Raw genomic sequence first — 19,719 nt, forward strand, 5'->3', positions numbered from 1 at the left:
CACACCCCAACAGTATTACCATTTTATACTGAAATACTGTTTTTCAAGCTTAGAATTTTTTTTAAATTCAGGTTTTTTTTGTAATCATATCTTGACTTTTATCTAGACTTTTTCTAGAGTAATGGAGAACGTTTTCTTAGTGAAAATTCTCACGTATCAGTATTTCTAAAAGACGTAGCTACACGGGCTTATAACGATAGGTAATTTGACCTAGTTTAAAACTGTACTGTATAAGTATGATTTTAGAAGTACCCTTTTCATGTGAACAACGATGTGTGTTTTGTGGCTTATTATTCAGTCAGATTGTCTCTTATAACCATCTAAACAGCAAATGGAGTGATAAATAGGTTTTGTTAATTCTGGTGTACACAGACTAATTCAAACCAAATATTTTAAAAGTTGTTTTTGGCTTTTGAAAGGCTTTTGGAATACCTAGAAAACAACATCCAGTCTGTCAGGCTTTTAGGTGCACCCCCCTTCCAGGTACATCTGACCACATCTGGAGCTTTACATTTAGAATATAAGTACACAGCAAGCACTTGCTACAGATGTAAAACTTGTAGGTAATGGTCAGATTGCTAAGCAGTTTTTATAGCACTGGTTGCTAAGCAGTGATTTGAGGACTGAGAAAATAAGGTATAAGATTGGTATGAGAATGAGACTGATGAACAACAACGGGTTAGTCATGCAGAATGAATTGGCCATAGCTGCTGTAAAAGAATAAATTATTAATAATAATAAGTGGTTGTTTCATTCCCATTCCCACAGTGGTAATAAGCATTTTATTGCTTGCATGGAAATATTGTAATTATCGTGATCTTCTTTCCTATGTAGAATCTCCATTCACAGTGTTATGTAGTCCATGACAAGGCTTTATCCTAGTCTAGCTAACTGACTCTAAGAGCTGTTATCTCTGAGTGTCAGCTCTCAGTGCAGTTCTTAAAGATTAAAGTTTGATGTGCTATGCTCTCATCATTAGTCTTCCCCATATTGTATGATTTGATGGCCATGTGTGGGTGGTAGTGTTGATAGGAAAAATAAATCAAACTCCAAATCGCACATTGCTCGTTAATGTTTATTGTTTTGTGAAATTGGAGTTTGAGTTTGTGCGTGACAGTTCAATTTTAGCAACCCACAACTAGGGAACAAACGTGACTTCGCCTTGCTGTGATTCATGCACATTCTGGATGTTTCTACGATATTTACGCATTTTCTTTCTTTGTTTTACAGGTTGCAGACTATTTTGAGCCGGTTTGATGAAGTGTTGAATTCTGGGAACATGGCTCTCAGCCTCAGTCAAGGTAAGGCAGCATTAAAATGATTGATGGAGTTACAGATTGTTGACATTGTCTGGCTAAGCTTTATTGGAAGTGCAATATAAATCTTTCTGTAATGACAGCACAGGCCTTTATCAGACCGCCTGGCTTTTTTCTAGTATAGAGGTGATGTCTTTCCTGTACAAGTCCAACCCCCTTCGCCACCACCAAGTGTATCTAGTATCTGTGAATTCTTGACCAGATGATATTTATCACTTTTTTTCAGTTTTGCTTCACTCAGTTCCACAGTGAAACTAAGCTAAATTAAGGTTCTCTAAATTTGACAATTTACGGTGATCCACTTTGTTGCAGTTATGTTGACATTTACACGTACAACCTATCTGTAGAACATATCTGAAATTTTGATAATTGGAGATGATTTAATCCTCTTGTTTTAGTCTGTAGAACAGCTGAGATGCAGTGTTCAGGGCCAATATAAGCAGACAGTGATGAATTTAATATTGGAGGGAAAAAATGAATGAATCTTTTTCAATCCTGTAACAAATGAAACCTGAAATAGTGCACTTTTACATTGTGTGATGTGATGTTAGCTGTATTTTTTTTTAGTGTTTTTCTTCCTGTTTGGTAGCATAGTATTTGAGTAGTTTGAGCATGATGTGCTACCTTTAGTGAAGTGCCTTAATTAAACAATCAAATACCTAACTTTAAAGAAGGTCTCAGAATCTGGATCGGAAAAGAAAAACTGACATTGTGCCAGCTCTGGTGTTTACAGCTGTTGGAAATAAAGCCTGCAGAAAGTAGAATATTTTTACTTTTTTCCTTGGCCCAAATAGCCAAGATATGGATTTACTGCGATCAACTGGACTTGACTGTGTGCAGTGAGTTTGACAGTAGTAGATTCCAGATCTTGCAGAAATGTATTCATGTACATCTTCTGTTAAGTACCTCAAAGATTCTGCTACTTTTCTACTTGAATTTAGACATGCTGATGTTACTACTGCATTAGTTTAGTTGTTTGGCTCACATGGAGGGAGTTGAAAAGGCGTAGTTATTCAGTGAACTTGCCCAGTAAGCTGCGTCGGGGGGAGAGGGTTAGAGAACACTGTGCCTGTCACTGCTTTTCCCTGACACGGCGTGACAGAAAGAGGGAGAGAGAGAGAAGAGAGGGGGAAAGAGAGAGAGTGAAAGAGCCTCTTCTCAGAAGCAGTGTAGCCATGGCAGTTGGCGACGATGGGGATGGTGAGTGTGTTTGCTTTCGTGATTTGTCAGAATGCGCATTTTATGTTTTTTGTCATGTTAGCTGTTTGTATGTGTGTAGATGTCAACTTGGTTAGAGCATATGGCTAAGTGTGCAAAGCAGCTTACTGAAAGAGCAAGAGCTGGATGAAGAGGAGTCATCGCTGGGCATCTGAATGTGGCTTTTTTTTTTCCCCAGTGCTGTTCTGATTTTTCTGGGTTTGTAATTTAGAAAGTCTTAGAATGCTTGAATGTTTAACTTTGGCAAGCAATTATAATTGATTTAAGAATATGAGTTAGCAGTTGTGTAAGTTTATGTGCTTGTTGTAGACATGTTTGTTTCTGCGTCACTGGTTTTCGTCCCTGCAGAGAAAGCATGACCCGGTTTTCAGGCCATTTTGCTGTCATGGCTACATGTTGTTAGACTCACTCTGACTCTCAGATTTTAAAATTGCTTTTAAAATCTGGAATTTGTGTGTGTGTTTGATGTTTTTAGGCATGTATATATTGCTACATAGCCTATAAAAGGTTTTATTGTTTGTGTGTGTTTCTTGGCAGATGACCTCACTTCCTTTCTTAATCCTCATAAACAGATCAGATTAAATTGCCAATTACGTTACAGTTCAGGCAGCAGAGCTCAGGCATTAAACACACCCACAACTACTACACGCTCTATTCAGAAATAACTGAATGGTCTATTTCATTATGTAGTAAATGTAAATGGCAGTGTGGTTTTGATTATTTGCAAGATTTAATTTATATGTATGAAACTAAAACTGTTCCATTCCATCTCTCATCCATCACTGAAATCGCTCTCCATTATGGACAGTCCAAACTTATGTTTTTAAAAATGCATCTTCCAGAGTTTACTGATCTCACTTGAGCTGTTTGTTTTTCCTCAGTTTTCTATAGATGTTATTCAGAAAGTCTGCATTCTTTAAAATTGTATTTCTCAACGTGATTAATTGCTAATTTGTAATTCTAAATTGCAGTCAGACTGAACTAGTTGCAGTATCCACACGGCTTTCTGAATCCCGCTTCCACAGGGGATGTGGGTTCCCGTTGTAGTCATGGAGACGGCCTTTTGAGAGGCACCCGCTCCCCCCGCCCTGCACAGTCCTCTTTTTTCTCCCTTTCTTTCCCTCCTCTTTACCCTGTCCACACTTTCTTGTCCTCTCACCCTCTTATCACTCTCTTCCTCTTATGTTCTTGTGTTCTCTGATTTGCTTTTCTTTATTTGGTTTATTTGGACACGCCCACTAACTGAACAAAGGCAGATTATACTTGTATGCTAATAATGCTAATGCCACAGCCTGAGACACAGAGTCTTTTCATGGGCTGCTGGTGGGATCAGCATCCGTAATGTTGACAGCCCTTGGCTTGGTAATAATAGGGTCACACTTCCCATCTCTCTCTCTCTCTCTCTCTCTCTCTCTCTCTCTCTCGTTCTCTCTCTCGTGCTCTCTCTCTCTCTCTCTCACACTCTCTCACACACACACACACACACACACACACACACACACACACACACACTCACACACACACACGTGTATACACACACACACATATTCTCATACAAAAGGCTCTCATCTGTAGGGGTGTGGCTCCCCCTGTCATCCACTGTTTTTGTTTTCACTACTCTAGCCCTGCATGAACTCCTGTGTGTGTATACATGTGTTTGTGTGTATGTGCAGGCCTGCGCGCATGTGTGTGTTGGCTTACCAAGATGGCAGTGCTGTATTGATGCTAATTAGCTTAGCTTCTCCAGACAGAATGAACTCATTTACATTCGAGAAGCATCCTCAGATCTCAAAGCCCATTGGCTGGTAAAAGATGATGTCATCACTGATCTGATTGGCTCTGTAAACACCTTGTGAAGGAGGGGCAAATGAACAGGAGGAAGAGAGGAATAACGGAGGGAGGGAGGGGTGGAGGCTGAGAGAAAGCAGAGAAGGAGGTGAGAGAGCGTGAGAGGGAGAGAGAGGGAAAATGCCGACAGGCTGCAGGGTGGTGGTTCCTTTGGATCTCGTCATGTTTCCTTTGGAGTTTTTGTCACTGTGAGACCTGCTGTCATGTGAGCGTTGGCTTGGGCGTTGCCTCGGATACGAGAGAGAGAGGGAGAGGCGCTCACCGTCAGGCATGAGGCGCCTCATCTGCAAACGCATCTGTGACTGTGAGTGATCCTTTGATGCACCTTCAGGGTGTGTATCCTTCTGTATGTACGTTAGCAGCGAAAGTCTTGAGTGCATATCGATCTTGAATGTAGAATAGGGTGTTGTCTGGTGTTTGTTGCCATGGAGATTTATTTTTTTTCTAGAGCTAAGCGCTGGTTGTCTAAGCTACGGGATGTCTGCATTCCGCTAGCTGTGTGTTTGCCTGGCACAGGCTGTGTGTGTAGGTGTGTGGGTGGATGTGGGGGTTGTTTTGAGATATGGAGGCAGTTCTCTTTGTTTAGCTCTGCATGAGTATGAGAGTGAAGTGTAAATTATAAGTAGCATTTTAGCCAGCAGCCTTTCTTGGACTGAGATTGTTTGGCTTTAACAAGGGCTGGACTAGAAATTGACCATGACCGTTATTGTCATGCTGCTGTTTGTTCTCCAGTAATCAATAAAGCCTTCAAGTTATTATTTATTCTAGGCATTCTGAAGGATCTTCTTATGTTTCTTTTTCATACGGTGTCAAATCGATAAATTACTGAGATCAGAAATAGTTAGCTCATTCGCTCTCTAGTAGTCTTCATCTGTTGCTGTAATGGAGCTCATATTGAAGCTTGAGGGTTTAGTTCACTTCAGTGAATTGATATCTCAGCTTGGTTTAGATTGTGGCCTGTTTTTAAGTCTGTGTAAAGCTGCTTTCTGTGTTGATGTTTGACAGTTTATCTCTTTTTCTTTCTCAGATCGCAGCTTTGATGATGACGACTCGGTGGATGGTAGCCGTCCCTCCTCGGCTCAGGCAGCTTTCAAAGTGCCGAAGGTGCCGAAGAAACCTGGAGACTCGGCCAGCAGCTCCAGGAGACCCAGTGCTACAGGAGCCGCCAAAACGAGTAAGCGACAGAGTTTCCGTAGGACACACACAGTGATAAGCTGCGGTGGCAGTAGCTTAGCAGTCAGAGGTATGTGCCAGTGTCCAGAAGGTTGTAAATGCCATGACTGGCGGGGGACTCGTTGGAGTGGACTGCAGTCACAAAGGGGCCAGTGCCACTGTGCTCATGTTCTTCTGCTGATGGAGCTTTCAGTGGAGTTTGTAAACTTGTCCAGGAGCCTGCATAGTGATGCAGGCCTGGTCTATGCTTCATGAGCAAAGTGTCCTCTGGCAGCTGGAGAGCCATTTCTGTTTCAGCAACAAGTCATGCCATCTTTATAGCAATGCCATCACACCTCTTTTGTTTTCCTGAAAACAAAGCCTGTATTTTCAGTGATGAAATAATAGATATGGTTTAGAAGGGGGAAATTTCATCCTTTAATAGAAGGTATAGTGAAAAACTTTCCTCAACATCCTCTCAGGCTTGTCTTTACAGTTCAAGTAAGCAAATATTTGCAACACCTCACACACACAAGGTGCTACTCGTTCACTTGCCAGTTGCAGTTGCAGAACGCACATGACCTTGTGAATTTCAGCAAATGCTCAGCTCTGCCAGTGACCCTCTAGAAAGAACTGAAAAATGATTAAAACTATCACTGTTTATATGTGGTGTATTGACTCAGTTAGTGTACAAGTGTATGATGTATTTGGTTTATGATATAGGCCAGGTTTGGTTTTGTCTGTATTTTGCTAATGACAAATGCTTACATCCATATTTAATATAAAAGACGAATGTGCAGTAAAGCCATAGGCCCTGTTTCTGTACTGTTTCTAATGATTGAGGTCAATATGACAGCAGTATGGACAAATCTGGCTTTTGTAGTACGTGGATGACCAAATTAAATTAAAAGTTCTATGGGGTTAAGGGTGCGACAATTGCAATACAGAATGTAAAATGGTATCTCTGATTCGTCCCTCTGTGTCTTCTAAGAGTCTCTCGTTCGCTGTCTTTTGTGAAAACTAGTGTCCGTGATCATAAAAATGGTAGAGGTCTGCACAGGCGTGAAATTGAACTGCAGACTCAACCCATTCCTGCAAGCCTGATGCTGTACATGAAAAATTGGGACGAGTACCTTATGTTTTGTTGGGTCTCCTTGGGATTAGGTCACATAGTAGACCTTTAAACTAAGCATCTGGGTGTATCCTATCATAAAAAAGTGGACAAGGGCTTGTGCTAAGTACTCACTCATGCTCAAATGAGTTTTTTAAAAGTGGAAAACCGAAAAATGAATCTTGACCACAGAATTGAAAATAGCAATGAGCATGAACATAGGCATATTGGTACACCCCTAAGTGATCCCTCCAGTTTTTCTCTTTATCGATTTAAAGAATGCTGTTATGTATGGAAATTAATAAAAAAAAAGTACTCAATTTACTCAAAGTGTGAGGTGATCGATGTGTGTATGAGGTCTAATATCTTCTGATTGGTTATTGGCGGAATGAATAGTTCTTACAGGAGAACCTTAAGTATAACATAGTGTTGTGCAGGTGATTGGAAGTCTTTGTTGAGTGCTAGAGTAATCAGGTCCTGTCAGACTCAGTCACCTGCGTACATGATGTAGTGTTTCAGTAAAAGGGCTGCAAGAGCAGTGGATGGAAGCTGATGTTCTGTTGCTTGATACACATACTTTCCAAAAGTAACTGAATCAGTCAACAGCAATTCCCTGCAGAGCTGCTCCTGGTGACAGGCAGTTTCATCAAGAGCTCCATGATGCAGCAGTGCTGCTACTGTTACAGTAAACGCAGAGCATTCTGGCTTTCCAAGACTAAAGAGAAAAGGTGGAATAGCTCAAACATAGCTCTGTAGAGCAGTGGAGAAATAAATACACCCCTAAGTCACAGTCTTAAGGACATTTCAGAGAAGATTCGTTGAATAATTGTCTCCAGGACTTCCCAACAGGTGAATCAGTGATGAATTGAATCAGTTAATTGTATCCTGTTGTCCTACAGTACTCAAAGACAGAGGTTTTATGCTTGTGCTGATAAATTGCTGATCAGCTATGTGAACTGCTTTTTTACGGCTTTTGATCAAATTTACACAGCCTGTGTGGAAAGTGAGAAGCCGCTAATGGTTTTCTGCAGTAATTATGTAAAGAAATATTCAGTATTTTCTTTTTAAATCAAATTACACAATTTTTTCTGTTCACTGTACCTAGCATTCACAAAATAGTCTGGCCACCGCAAAAAGTGAAAATCAAAATCTGAATTTATTGTGACCTTTAAGCACTCAGAAAAATAAGTAAAAATGTGGTGGTTTTGAAAATGTATGTTACAGCTTAAACAGCCCAAAGCAGTCTGTGTAGCTAATAAGTCTAATGTGGTATTATTGCTGCATGAGCACAGTGTGTTATGAATGGAGGCCAGTGTTCAGCTCAGGATATTTCTCCATCCTTGCTGACCTTATCAGACTTGTGTGTGGAATGCCTGAGGGCAAAACACCCCAGTGGCCATATGGCCACCTGCTTGCATTCTTTTGCTCAGCAAAAGATGCTAAGGGTGGTGTGCTGCAAGAGGAAAGGGCAAGGAAAGGAAATACTTTTACAGTATTCAGATTTAATTGGGTTGGTTGGAGATTATAAAGAATGAGAAGATTTTCCTTCTTGTATTTGGTTGCTTTGACACATTTCTGAGTGTGGTTTGCACTGCAGATGTTCTCAAGCCCAGGAAGCTTCTGCAGTTAAATAATAACCTTTAAGTTTGCTACTCTAGTCTCTAATATCAGCAGTTTCAGCAGAGAGTGATGTTTTTGCTTACACTGAGAGGCTGTCTTTGTACTTCAGTGGTGGGGGGAAAAAAGGTCCTTCTGAACTTTCCTGACACAGGGTTCCCTCAGGTTTGATGAGCAAGGCCCTGAAGCTGATGTTTGTTGATTTCTCACTTTTTAGCCCATCCCCCTGTGGGGGTGCCCCTCCCATCCCCACTCAGGGGCTGCCAACCCTCGGGACCTGTGATTGACAGCCTGATAGTGTGCCGACAGGATGTCCATTACGACTCAAAGCTCTGTGTGTGCGTGCGTGTATGCACTTATGCCTTTGGTGGCGCAGAGTTTTGGCACTTTTGAAATGAGCAGTGCTTGCAAATAGGCATTGAATATGTAGAAATATGGTGTTGGCTTAAATCAGATTACAGAGGATTAAGTCTTTATTTGAAGTGTTTTACCCCAGAAGTTATGTAACACATTGCAGCACATTATTGACAATGACAAAAACCTCCAGCCCCCCACATATGACACACACAGACTCACACACATAATAGAGGGAACCCCTCCCTTTGCCTGGCAATGCAGTGGTTTCCATAGGAACAGCTCAGTGTGCTCAGTTGCTATGGAAACAGTCGTAACTGTCAGTCACTTCTCTCTTAGTGACCATGATTCAAAAATGAGTCTTCCTTTAAGAGAGGGCACATACATAAAATAACACTAATACTGAATTTCTGTCTGTGAGCGTGTAATTTTGCGCGTGTTTATTTGAATCCACTGTGTGTGTTCTGTTTAGGTGGGTCTAAAGAGGGAGCCGGCGCTGTAGATGAGGAGGACTTCATTAAAGCATTCACAGATGTTCCTACTGTTCAGGTAACCTGCACACATAATGAAGTTGTACTTACACAAGAACGGAAAAACATGCACAGCTTTTTAAACAAATTTTATCATGTCATACATTTTTTGTATCAAAAGATGTCTCATCTAAAGGTATATGAAATGTGATTTTGGTCCCTCTCCCTCTCTGCATAGATCTACTCCACACGGGATCTGGAGGATAATCTAAACAAGATCCGAGAGATTTGCTCTGATGATAAACATGACTGGGATCAGAGAGCTAATGCAGTGAGTCTTATACTCACAAACATGCTTACACATCTGGTTCTCATTAGTATAGAAAGATTTGTAGACACAAATGCACACATACAGATGCTCACGCTTTGTAATCTCTGACCTGCTGGCTGTGATTATTCAAGCATTTTTACACTACTGACTGAATGGGCACAAATGCGCACAGGCAGGCTTCCACACTTGTGGAAACTCCATATTGATGCCCATTGTTTTGGGATGGGATGTCTGACAAGCTCGTATAATGTGCCTTGTAAAAGTATCCAACCCCCTTAAGTCATCAGGTTCATCTGGATTACAAATGATTAAGACCCCTTAATTCAAGTACCACTGATCAGACTGCGAATCAGAGGAAAAAGTATGAAGATTAAAGGCATTCTCAGGCCATCAGAGATAAAGTTATAGACATGCACAAGATCGGAAGAGGCTACAAAATAGTATCCAAGTGTTTAAATGTCCCAGTGAGCACTGTTAGATCAATTGTGAGGTAATTGAAGTGGCATCATACCACCCAGGCGCTGCCTAGACAAGGCCAAACTTCAAGCTCAGCATCAGAGAAAGAAGGGGACTTGTGGGGGAAGCCACAGAGAGGCCAACAATCGCTTTAAAGAAGCTAAAGAGTTCAGTGCCTGAGACTGGAGTGAAGGTGCACCAGTCAACAATATCAAGAGCTCCACACCCAATTGACCTGTATGTCAGGGTGGCAAAAAAGAGAGGTCGAACAACAAAATGGTTAATGTTATACAGTGGCCATGTGCAATACATGATATTCTGACAAATTATAAATTTTGAATTTGAAAATTGAAAATTTATTTTAAGAGCATATTGGTTTGCAATAAAAAATACTGGCTGAAACAATCCGTATAATTGTTGAAAACCTTTGCTAGGCAACTGGAGGTGTGAGGGTCGGGTGTCCACATACCTTTGGCTGCATGTACATGAGAGATTTCGGAAATTGACATTGACCTAGAATTCCCATGTTGCTGCGTCCTTACTGTAAATATAAAAAAACTACTTCAAACATTCTTACACATCTCATACACATCAAGACTTTTCATAGAATTGTTATATGGCTTTGTCTTGCACTTAAATGCACTGAATAGTAAGAACCTGTAGTAGCTTACCACTAACCCACCCTTTCAAAATGGCTCTCCACTCTCAAGGACAAGGGTAGGCTAGATGGTAGGTGGGGCATCTTTTATACAATGTCACCAAGTTCCCATGAGAAAATCTTACGCAGATTAGAAGTTTCAGGACATACCCCTGAGAGCAGCAGTCCAGACTGAGGTCATGCTTCTATTGTCAGAGACTATCATTGACTGTTTTGGGAGTTTTGTGGTGTTGAGCTTTTGATACTGATGCACTGAAATATTTTAGCTTGTCAGCTTGCATAAAATAGTTTTTCAGCTTTGCTGTTGTTACTGTATTTGATTACCATTTGGTTAGCTGTTTGGTTGCATCTGTCTGCCTGTGGGCTCCACTTTGTCTGGAAGAAAAAAACCCTCTGTTCCTTTTATTTGCACATTCATATTTGTCCTTTTAACGTTTTGCAGTCTTTCATTCTTTCATTCTTTCACCCCTAGTTAAAGAAGATCCGCTCTCTGCTGGTTGCTGGGGCTAACAACTACGACTGCTTCTACCAGCACCTTCGGCTGCTGGATGGAGCATTTAAGCTGTCTGCTAAAGACTTGCGCTCCCAGGTGGTGCGAGAGGCCTGCATCACTGTGGCGTGAGTAACACACAGGCCTTACACTGAAGTGCTGAGTGGACACTCTGCTCAGCTTGTTCAGAACGTTTGTTTAGCTGCCTAATTAAGGGCCTCAAAATAGATGACAGCATCAGGCGATTGATTTTGCTTAAAAGTACCAAGTTGGAAAAACATGGCCTTTGTAGTTTGAATAATCGAATGCCAGCACTGAAAGATTTTGCTTTTTGACGAGGCAGCTGCATTTATATCAGTGCACTTTTTTAGTGTGTTTGTGTTTTTGTGTGTAGGCACCTGTCCACAGTGTTGGGGAATAAGTTTGATCATGGAGCAGAGGCTATTGTCCCTGTGTTGTTCAATCTCATCCCTAACTGTGCTAAGGTGATGGCCACTTCTGGCACGGCGGCAATCCGCATCATCATACGGGTGAGAAAACCTTTGTGCGTTTGTCTATAATAATGATAGTAGTAGTAATAATAATAATAGTAATAGTAATAATAATAATGTCTTATTTACATTGTACATGTATACATTAAATGCAGCTAAAATTGCCCCACAAATTAAAAATGTAAAAAAAGGGACATTCAATTTAAGTTAGACAACAGAAGGCTGTGGATAAAAGCAGAGACAAAAAAAAATCTTAAAAATGAATTAAACAAAATAAAATTTAAAAAGCTGATTCAATAGAGCAGCATAAAAAAGCATAGAATTAGCTGACTAAATGCCTAGGCAAAAAGGAAGGTGTTAAGTTTGATAGCACTACTGTTGTAATGTGATAGTAGTAGTAGTAGTAGTAGTAGAAATAATAACGATTAATGAATAATAATAATGATGATGATGATGATTAGTAATAATAATAAGACGAATAACAGTTGTTGTGTAGTACTGTTTATATATGAAATGCAGCACAAAGTACTTTATAAAATAAAATAAAAAGAGATGGATTTATGGTTACGTATATGAAGCTTACATATTTACAAAATGGATTTAGAGATAAATGTAAAAATTTATGTTTCTTAAAAATGAAGGAAGCAAAATACAATAAAAATATATTCAATAGACCACCATAAAACAAATAAAAGAATTAGCCATCTAGAGGCCTGAGGAAAAAGGAACGCCTGAAGTCCAATGGCACTTGTTGTAATAATAGTGACAATAATAACCGTAATAATATTAACAATAATAATAATACCTTTTGTAAGTTACTTTCTATGCATACTATGCAGCTCAAAGTGCTTCTCAAAATAAAAAGAGCACTAGGAGATACACGAGTACAAAATGGGCTGGGAGGTAAAAAAGAAAAAAAAGATTTTCAAGTTAAAAAGTAGAAAACAATGCAGAAATGTAGTACATCTTAAAATTAATTAAACAAAATAGAATTTTAAAAACTATATTATTATTGTTTTCTCATGTGATAGGAATGTGAGTGTTTGCAGTGGGGTTTTTGCTGATTTGGAATACTCTGACTGTGTGTGTTTTGTGTGCAGCACACTCATGTGCCACGGCTGATTCCTCTCATCACAGGGAACTGCACGTCTAAGTCTGTGGCTGTGAGGAGGTAAGACACAAGCTCCACCTCAACACTGCAGCTCAGCACTAATCTGATTCACACGTGCTCATTGCACTCTCTCTTTCTCTCTCCATCTTAGACGCTGTTATGAGTTCCTGGACCTGCTGCTGCAGGAGTGGCAGACACACTCACTAGAAAGGTATAAGGATCAGTGCCAAATTCTCAACAAGACAGTTGTGTTGAGAGCAACACTGTTAACAACAATGATGTTGTTTACTCTGAGCCATCTCATGCATCTTGGTCTGATTGGATAGCTGTCTGATCATGTGTAACATGATGCCAAGTGTATCTAAGACACGTTGCTATTCAATCACCCGAATCACTTGAGGAGGTGTTTTGTGATGCGTAGGAGACGCATCTGAACCAAGTGTAAATGTATTTGTTTTTATGAGCCACATACGTAATTTTTACTCCTCTCAAATGGAACTACATAAACAATGTGTACAAAGCTCATTAGTGAAATTAATCATGCACCACAAAGCAAACGCTACATACACTATATTGCCAAAAGTATTTGCTCGTCTGCCTTCACACGCATATGAACTTGAGTGACATGCCATTCTTAATCCATAGGGTTTAATATGATGTCGGCCCACCCTTTGCAGCTATAACAGCTTCAACTCTTCTGGGAAGGCTTTCCACATAGTTTAGGAGTGTGTTTATGGGGATTTTTGACCATACTTCCAGAAGCGCAATTGTGAGGTCAGACACTTATGTCGGACGAGAAGGCCTGGTTCACAGTCTCCGCTCTAATTCATCCCAAAGGTGTCCTGTCGGGTTGAGGTCAGGACTCTATGCAGGCCAGTCAAGTTCTTCCACACCAAACTCGCTCATCCATGTCTTTATGGACCTTGCTTTGTGCACTGGTGCACAGTCATGTTGGAACAGGAAGGGGCCATCCCCAAATTGTTCTCACAAAGTTGGGAGCATGAAATTGTCCCAAATCTCTTGGTCTGCTGAAGCATTAAGAGTTCCTTTCACTGGAACTAAGGGGCCGAGCCCAACCATAATCCCCCCTCCACCAAACTTTACACTTGGCACAATGCAGTCAAACAAGTACCGTTCTCCTGGCAACTGCCAAACCCAGACTCGTCCATCGGATTGCCAGACGGAGGAGCGTGATTCGTCGCCCCAGAGAACATGTCTTCACTGCTCTGGAGTCCAGTGGCAGCGCTTTACACCACTGCATTCGACGCTTTGCATTTCGCTTGGTGATGTAAGGCTTGGATGCAGCTGCTCGGCCATGGAAACCTATTCCATCAAGCTCTCTACGCACTGTTCTTGAGCTAATCTGAAGGCCACATGAAGTTTGGAGGTCTGTAGCGATTGACTCTGCAGAAAGTTGGCGACCTCTGCGCACTATGCGCCTCAGCATCCGCTGACCCCGCTCTGTCATTTTACGTGGCCTACCCCTTCGTGGCTGAGTTGCTGTCGTTCCCGATCACTTCCACTTTGTTATGATACCCCGACAGTTGACTGTGGAATATTCAGTAGCGAGGAAATTTCGCGACTGGACTTGTTGCACAGGTGGCATCCTATCACGGTACCACGCTGGAATTCACTGAGCTCCTGAGAGCGACCCATTCTTTCACAAATGTTTGTAGAAGCAGTCTGAATGCCTAGGTGCTCGGTTTTATACGCCTGTGGCCATGGAAGTGATTGGAACACCTGAATTCAATGATTTGGATGGATGAGTGAAAACTTCTGGCAATGTAGTGTACCACAGCTTCTGTCCCTTTTTATATTGGAAATGTAGTTAAAACTGGAGCTGGTTTCTCCTGCATAACTGCATAGAAGAAAATTTCTGTGGCCCTGAATCATCTCGAGGGAATTCTGGAAAAAGGAGAAAGTGGAGTGTAGATTAATCTTATCTGGACATTGTTGGGATATGAGACACATTAATCAACAAATGTAAAAAGGCTCAATGATAATAATAACCCTTTAGCAGATATGTACTTCTTTTTCTATGCATCACCCCAAGTTCTCTCTCACTCTTTGCCCTCTCTCTTTCTTTATCAGGCATGCTGCAGTTTTGGTGGAGAGCATAAAAAAGGGAATCAGAGATGCAGACTCAGAGGCTCGAGTGGAGGCCAGAAAGTGTGTGCTCCCCTCATGTACAGAAACATACACACAATAGAAATGATATCCACTTCCTGGCTCTGGGTTAATGTATCCGTATTGATTTGTCCATCTCTTAGGGCGTACTGGGGGCTGCGGGCTCACTTCCCTGGGGAGGCGGAGTCTCTCTATAACTCATTAGAACCGTCCTATCAGAAGACACTCCAGTCGTGTCTGAAAAGCTCAGGCAGCGTAGCGTCACTGCCACAGTCTGATCGCTCTTCTTCGAGCTCCCAGGAGAGCCTCAAGTAAGAAGCACATTCATACACACATGCATCTTGCTGCAAACGTAACACAACTGCTTATAACTTTATAAATTTACATTTTGAATTGGCAATCACTGTACAGTCTGTATGGTAGCCTTTGATGCTACTTGTGTTCTTACATGTGTTTTTTCATCTCTCTAGTCGGCCGTTGTCATCAAAATGGTCAGCTGCTCCAGGCAGAGGTGAGGTTTGAGTGCGTGTATTTTATGTATTATCCCCAAGAAACTACTAAAAATGGCGCAGAAGATCTTTAAACCTCAACAGTCAATGAGAATGTGATGAATATCACGTCCCAGATGTTTACAGACTGTTGTTAAAAGAAGAGGGGATGCTATTCAATGGTAGACATGGCCCTGTCCCAACTTTTTTGACGTGTTTTTGACTAGTTTTAAATGAGTTAATGTTTTTCACGAAATGGTAAAATGTCTCACTTGCAATATCTGATATCTGTTCTATGTTCTACTGTGAATAAAATATGGGTCTATGAGATTCGCATATCATTGCATTCTGTTTTCTTTACATCTCTTTACATTTTATAGAGCGTCCCAACTTTTTTGGAATTGGAGTTGTACAATAAGAATGCAGGATGTTGGCCTTTTAACATTAACTGTTCCATTTAAAGTCCTTTGCTGATGAAAATGAATGTAATGTAGGTTATAATTTTTGTGGTTTGAATAAAAAGATCAAGCTTACGAATTCTGTTCAGAGAAACAACTACCAACATAACGTGTTAATGCTAATTTGAAATATTCAAGCCAGCCCTAGGGAATATGATTGGTTATAATTTACTCGTTTTACGTTGAAATGTCAGTATGTTATATATGACTGCTTGTGATTTTATGAAAGCGTTTGTAAGTCTGTGTAATCTGCGTAGTGCCTAACTTTTTTGCCTGTGTGTACATATGTGTATGTGTTCCTCAGTTCCAGCCAGCTCCAAGTCATCGGGCTCCCCAGGCTCTCTGCAGCGATCACGGAGTGATGTGGATGTGAATGCAGCAGCTGGAGCTAAGGCAAGACACAGTGGGCAGGCGGGAGGAGCCGGGCGCCTCACCACAGCGCTGCCCCCAGGCTCATACGCCTCCCTAGGTATGTGCAGATACACACCTAGAAAAAGCTCCTCAAAATGACTTGCCCTGAATGTGTAAGACAAAAAGTAGCACTATTGGGTCAGCTCTCTATCTCGTCCGCCTCACAACCTGGCACACAGCCCTCTTTTTATTTATTTATTTTTTTTTTTTTCTTCCTCTTGAACTTAGTCCCTCACTTAATCCTAAGTGATCTGAAGAATACCAGAATTCTTCAGTTTCTTTTTGTGTGTGCGCATGTTGGAATTATGTGTGTCCGTGTGTATGCACTCTTCTTTCTAACTGGTTTGCTGTGCTCCTCTCTTTCTTCTCTCTGGCCTAAAGATGATTCTTCTGATAAGGATGGTAAGATCATCCGAGTTCAACCCATCCATCCCCATTAGCTTGTCTGTCTTTTAGGGCTGGCCTGAACAGCAGTTTATAGGCTTCGAATGCTGGTTGAATTTTCAGAACGAATACTCAAATACTTGTTCTCAAAATCACCCTAAAACACTGTAATACTTGATTTTAAGTTGTCTTTCTGACAGCACAGATCTACTTCTATTTCAGTAACTGTTTCTTGCCGTACCAGCTGCGCTCAAAGCGTCTTGCATCCATCAAAACATAAGCCCTTCTGGAGTGTCTTTTTCTCCCTCCATTTACACTTACGCTAAGCATAATGCATAATCTCTATAAAGATCCTGTCCAATCACACACTCTTAGAACTAGTGTTGTAAACTATATTTAAAATAATACTTTGCTAAAATATCATGATCTCATTGGTGTGGTACTTGTAGCTCATGTGCTGTGCTATGTGGAGGAGTTTCTTCTCTGATACAGCAGTAACCTATCTGACAAAACAGGTCTACTGTTTGGGCTGTCAAGCTTTAAACATGAGAACCAGTTAAAATGATTAGACATAAAAAAAAGAAAAAAAAGAACAGATGTGGTTCAGTCAGAGGCAATGTGGATTTAGACGCATGGCGGGGGTCACATATCATACTAGTCATCTCCATGGTATACAAACCTCCTGCCACACATTTGCACTGAGCATTTTTCTTATCATCCAGTAATTTAATGTGCTGCCACACATGATTTCTTTCAGAGGCATCTCTTTCAGCTTTAATGGCCCTGTAAAAATCGGTGCAGTTTGTTGTGTTCTGAGACCAGCTTACATGGATTTAACATGTATTCAACTAAACCAACTGTGATTAGGGATGCGTGATATATTGGTAGACCTGTGTACCATGATGTTGCTTTTCTGTTTGAATGATAATTTTAGCCACATATTTGGTAGCTACAAGCATTTCATGCATAATATAATGGCTGGTGTTCCTGTTGGTTCCTCTTTATTTTTTTAATTTTAATCAGTGTAAGCAAATCAATTCGATTTAACTTTGCTTTACTCATCATTCAGGCTAATGTGTTAGCCCCAAGCTAACGTTCTAACCACAAGCTAATATGATAGCCCTGATACCTCAAAATACAGCTCAATTTGTTTCAATACAGTTTATATGCTACAAGCCTTTGTGCAACCTTGATATTAAAAAGTATTTACTTTTAGCATTTTCCATATATTAACAATAACTATTCTGTATTGACTGAGGAGACATAATTTATATGACTTTAAAAAGAAAAACAGCTTTCAAATACTGAAAAGAGAAATGAATACCAAAAAAATGAACAAGTACTCGAGTATTGCAATTATTCAGGCCAGCCCTACTGTTGTTCCTCTTTCTTCATCTTTCCCTGTGATTTTTCTGCCTTTTTCACACTTTGTCCATTCATCTCCTAATGTCCTCCTGCTCTTCTTTGGGTTGCTCATCCCTACACTAGAGAAGTAGAGTCATCCTCATCCCACAGACACCCTGACAAGGAGACGTACAAACACATGCACACACTCGCAGAGGTACTACCTCTTTGAGAAGGGTGTTATTCTCATAGTTGGGACCTCTGTGACTCTTTAGTTTACACAATTTGAGGTTTTGGCAAGTACATATCTCAGAACCATGATACACCTTCCATAGTACCTCCTATTTGTGGTGTTGCTGCACTCTGTTGGTGAGAAGTGGTACTGCAGGCTCTGGCTTCAGACTGTGACTTGTGTGTTACCTTCAGCTGTTGTAGCTGGAAGTCCCTTTGCATCCTTCATTCTTCTGGTGTTTTCTACATCAAACCTACTTAAGCTTGCCACTAATTATCAATCTTTCACATGTCTTAATCTCTAATGCGTGCAATGTGCAGATAAGCATATTTTCATGTACTGGAGTGAATGGATGAATGGGTGTTCGAAAGAGAACGGAGGAAATATAGGGTCATTATCCACTTTATTAGGTATACGTTGCATCTATTCTTATTGTCCATTAGATCAGGTCCACTCATAATTTAGGTGCATTTTGTAGTTGTACAGTTTCAGACCGTAATTCATCTGTTACTCTGCGTAATTTGTTAGCCCATCGTTACCCAGTTCATCCGTGGTCAGGACCCCCACAGGACCACCACAGAGCATGTATTTTGTGGATGGTGGATCATTCTCAGCAATGCAGTGACACTGACATGGTGGTGGTGTGTTAGTGTTTAAAAACTCCAGCAACACTGCTGTCTGTGATCCACACCTGCTCAGTGGTGGGTCTGTGGGGGTCCTGATCATAAATGAACCGGATAAAAGAGGGCTAACAAATTATGCAGGGAAACAGATGGACTGCATTCTGTAATAGCAGAACTACATATTGCATCCATGTTGTCTGTATGGAAAAAGGACATGGTAAAATGGACAGTAGATGTAGACACATCTAGGTGTACCCATTAAAGTTGCCAGTAAGTGTATAATCTTAGATGAATTCTGTCTGAAGTTGAACCCTGAAAGGTAAAAGTGTCTGTGCGTTTCCAGGGCGACTACGCACCAAGCAACCATTATCGACACCATCAGGAGTGGGCAGCAGTCAAGTGGACTCCAGGGGACGGAGCCGAACAAAGATGGTATCTCAGTCCCAGCGTAAGTATATATGCACACAGACCCACCCATAAGATGCTCACAAAAACCCCATGCAAGCCTCTACACTCTCGTTTAGCATTGCACCGCGCATGCATACACTAACCATTACACACCCACAGCTGTCACTCATCGTAGTCTTAAGACTCAGCATTGCAGATCCCCTGTGTATTCTCACAACAACGTTTATACGTGACATGCGCGTTGTTTAATATTTTTATTCTAGACCAGTACAGTGCTGGGCAACAAGTATTCAGTCACTTCTGTTTTTATTAGTTGATATTCTTCCAGTGCATACATGTAATGGCATACACATAATGGCTTTTGACTTTGTACTTACTGCCTTTTGTGTGAACAAAATGTTTGTGTTTGTAAGCATGAAAAATTAAATTGATAGGAGGGAAAATTATTTTGACACTATATAAAAACAATTATATATGTTAAGTTTATATAAAAAGATAAACTTTAAGTTTTAGATTTTAATGGTGTGCAATGCAAGATTTTGCAATGTGCTCTCAGACTAATGATAAGGAGGGTAAGAGAGAAGCCAGTAGTCACTTGAAAAGGATGACCTCAATGCAGCA

At 40.8% G+C, this 19,719-nt stretch overlaps 1 protein-coding gene across 20 annotated transcripts in view; it reads left to right on the forward strand.

The window, feature by feature from the left end:
* Positions 1 to 19,719, forward strand: part of clasp2 (cytoplasmic linker associated protein 2) — a 57,794-nt gene that overhangs the window by 19,669 nt on the left and 18,406 nt on the right. For 15 of the 20 annotated variants that reach the window (XM_036566527.1, XM_036566532.1, XM_036566533.1 and 12 more), the window contains 14 exons: positions 1,231 to 1,301; positions 5,410 to 5,556; positions 9,089 to 9,165; positions 9,325 to 9,417; positions 11,004 to 11,149; positions 11,416 to 11,551; positions 12,613 to 12,683; positions 12,775 to 12,834; positions 14,715 to 14,792; positions 14,894 to 15,061; positions 15,221 to 15,261; positions 16,001 to 16,165; positions 16,489 to 16,509; positions 19,034 to 19,138. In XM_036566527.1, coding sequence (XP_036422420.1) covers positions 1,231 to 1,301; positions 5,410 to 5,556; positions 9,089 to 9,165; positions 9,325 to 9,417; positions 11,004 to 11,149; positions 11,416 to 11,551; positions 12,613 to 12,683; positions 12,775 to 12,834; positions 14,715 to 14,792; positions 14,894 to 15,061; positions 15,221 to 15,261; positions 16,001 to 16,165; positions 16,489 to 16,509; positions 19,034 to 19,138 — 1,379 coding nt within the window. Of the gene's footprint in view, positions 1 to 1,230; positions 1,302 to 2,405; positions 2,517 to 4,455; positions 4,687 to 5,409; positions 5,557 to 9,088; positions 9,166 to 9,324; positions 9,418 to 11,003; positions 11,150 to 11,415; positions 11,552 to 12,612; positions 12,684 to 12,774; positions 12,835 to 14,714; positions 14,793 to 14,893; positions 15,062 to 15,220; positions 15,262 to 16,000; positions 16,166 to 16,488; positions 16,510 to 19,033; positions 19,139 to 19,719 lie in introns of those variants that run through there. The other 5 variants (XM_036566528.1, XM_036566531.1, XM_036566547.1 and 2 more) reach the window with 3 other exon arrangements.

This window comes from Colossoma macropomum, unplaced genomic scaffold (genome assembly GCF_904425465.1).
Source record: "Colossoma macropomum unplaced genomic scaffold, Colossoma_macropomum, whole genome shotgun sequence".
NCBI lineage: Eukaryota > Metazoa > Chordata > Actinopteri > Characiformes > Serrasalmidae > Colossoma > Colossoma macropomum.